Source organism: Pygocentrus nattereri, chromosome 29 (assembly GCF_015220715.1).
Source record: "Pygocentrus nattereri isolate fPygNat1 chromosome 29, fPygNat1.pri, whole genome shotgun sequence".
Classification (NCBI taxonomy): Eukaryota; Metazoa; Chordata; class Actinopteri; order Characiformes; family Serrasalmidae; genus Pygocentrus; species Pygocentrus nattereri.
Genome location: NC_051239.1, coordinates 495,001 through 497,500, shown reverse-complemented (window position 1 = coordinate 497,500; position 2,500 = coordinate 495,001). Strand labels below are relative to the sequence as shown.

General features: G+C 45.3%; 1 protein-coding gene across 1 annotated transcript in view; it reads left to right on the top strand.

Annotated features, from left to right (window-relative positions):
* Nucleotides 1–2,500, top strand: part of rsph14 (radial spoke head 14 homolog) — a 16,464-nt gene that overhangs the window by 8,588 nt on the left and 5,376 nt on the right. Inside the window, exon 3 of the mRNA XM_037535985.1 lies at nt 103–205. Coding sequence (XP_037391882.1) covers nt 103–205 — 103 coding nt within the window. The remainder of the gene's footprint in view (nt 1–102; nt 206–2,500) is intronic.

The following is a 2,500-nucleotide window of genomic DNA, read 5'->3' as shown; positions in this document are numbered from 1 at the left end:
ATGAATAAATACGGGTTTGGCTTTTACGCAGTGCTGCATATCATTCATTCACTGTGCGTGGGGTGGTGTTGATCTCTGAGCTGGCCTCACTGTGTTTATTAGGATGCCTAGAGAGGCTGAGGGTTTTGCTCAAGGATGAAAACGCCTCAGTCCGGACAACAACTGCTGAAGTGCTTCATCTTCTGGCCACTCACAGCGTGGGCAGGTGAGCCGTCCAGTCTGCATCACACGACCGTTAATTGTCCAAAGCCCTTCTGGCATTTAAATATCTTTATCTTTACTGCTGAGCGTCTGTGATGTTCTGTAGTTTTGGCTGTTACTCCTCTTGAGTTTTACCCTTTTACCCTTTGGTACAAGAGGGTTTACTTCCACTCACTGGCCATTTTATCAGAAACACCTGCCTCAGTCTTCCATTGACTGGCCACTTTATCAGAAACACCTACCTTGTCCTTCCACTCACTGGCCACTTTATTAGAAACACCTTATAGCTCCACTATGTAGGTGTAATATTACAGGCTGCTGCTGCACTGAGCGTCTCTGTGGGCAGAAACTGACCACTGATGAAAGACTAGAGGACAACTAACACAAACTGTTCATCAACTGATGAGCCTCGGTCTCTAACTATACACAGCTGGGTGGAGCTACAGAGAGGGTTTTCTGATAAAGTGACACGTGAGGATTACTATTAAGTGCCATCAAGTCAGGTCCGACTCCTGGCGACCAAATGGATGGTGTTCCTCCAGGATGTCCTGTCTTGTGTTTGGGTCTTTAGGCTTGTGAATGACTGCCTCATGATTCCTCTGATTGCTGGTCGTCCTCTTCCTCTTTCACCTCCACCTCTTTCAAGCATAATAGTCTTTTCTAATGAACCAGTTCTTCTCAGAATGTATACAAAAAAAGAGCCTCAGTTTGGGCCTCACTCTGGGCTTCACTTGATCGGGGATCCATTTCTTTGTTTTCTTTGCCATCTAAGGTTCTCTGAAAAGTCCTCACCAACACCAAAGTCCAAAGGCACCAGTATTTTTTTTGTCTCGCTTGTTTATTGTCCAGCTTTCCCACCCAACAAGCGTCACAGAGAAGACCACAGCCTGGACAGTTGTGATAATTGTTTATAGAGACAAATCGTTGCACTTGAAGATCAGTTGAAGCCCCTTCGTCCTGGTTCTACTGACCACTGATCTGTGCCGTGTTTCTTAAGTGCTGGATGCTCTGGTCTTAATTGATCCGAGTATGAAAAACGTGCCTATGGGAGGCAAATCCAGTCAAAAAAGAAATGAAAATGAAAACAATAAAATGTAAATGTAAACCTCTTTTTGTAAACCTCTGTAAATGTAAACCTCTTTTCCATTTCTTTTTCCAAACATCTGAGCAAATATCCTCCCAAAAATGAAATGAAATGCCTTCATTTGCAATTTTAGGCCAAACCGCCTCAGAAAAATGGTGAAAATGTTATACTGGCATTTATATTAAGATACACAATTGACCAAAGGCTTGTGTTTGGTCTGATACCTTTTCTCTGAGGCCGTTTGGTCTGATACCTTTTCTCTGAGGCCGTTTGGTCAGAAACCTTTTCTCTGAGGCCGTCTGGTCAGAAACCTTTTCTCTGAGGCCGTTTGGTCTGATACCTTTTCTCTGAGGCCGTTTGGTCAGATACCTTTTCTCTGAGGCCGTCTGGTCAGAAACCTTTTCTCTGAGGCCGTTTGGTCTGATACCTTTTCTCTGAGGCCGTTTGGTCTGATACATTTTCTCTGAGGCCGTTTGGTCTGATACCTTTTCTCTGAGGCCGTTTGGTCTGATACCTTTTTTCTGAGGCCGTTTGGTCTGATACCTTTTCTCTGAGGCCGTTTGGTCAGATACCTTTTCTCTGAGGCCGTTTGGTCTGATACCTTTTCTCTGAGGCCGTTTGGTCAGATACCTTTTCTCTGAGGCCGTTTGGTCAGAAACCTTTTCTCTGAGGCCGTCTGGTCAGAAACCTTTTCTCTGAGGCCGTTTGGTCTGATACCTTTTCTCTGAGGCCGTTTGGTCAGATACCTTTTCTCTGAGGCCGTCTGGTCAGAAACCTTTTCTCTGAGGCCGTTTGGTCTGATACCTTTTCTCTGAGGCCGTTTGGTCTGATACATTTTCTCTGAGGCCGTTTGGTCTGATACCTTTTCTCTGAGGCCGTTTGGTCTGATACCTTTTCTCTGAGGCCGTTTGGTCAGATACCTTTTCTCTGAGGCCGTTTGGTCTGATACCTTTTCTCTGAGGCCGTTTGGTCAGATACCTTTTCTCTGAGGCCGTTTGGTCTGATACCTTTTCTCTGAGGCCGTTTGGTCAGATACCTTTTCTCTGAGGCCGTTTGGTCTGATACCTTTTTTCTGAGGCCGTTTGGTCAGATACCATTTCTCTGAGGCTGATGGTCAGATACCTTTTCTCTGAGGCCGTTTGGTCTGATACCTTTTCTCTGAGGCCGTTTGGTCAGATACCTTTTCTCTGAGGCCGTTTGGTCTGATACCTTTTC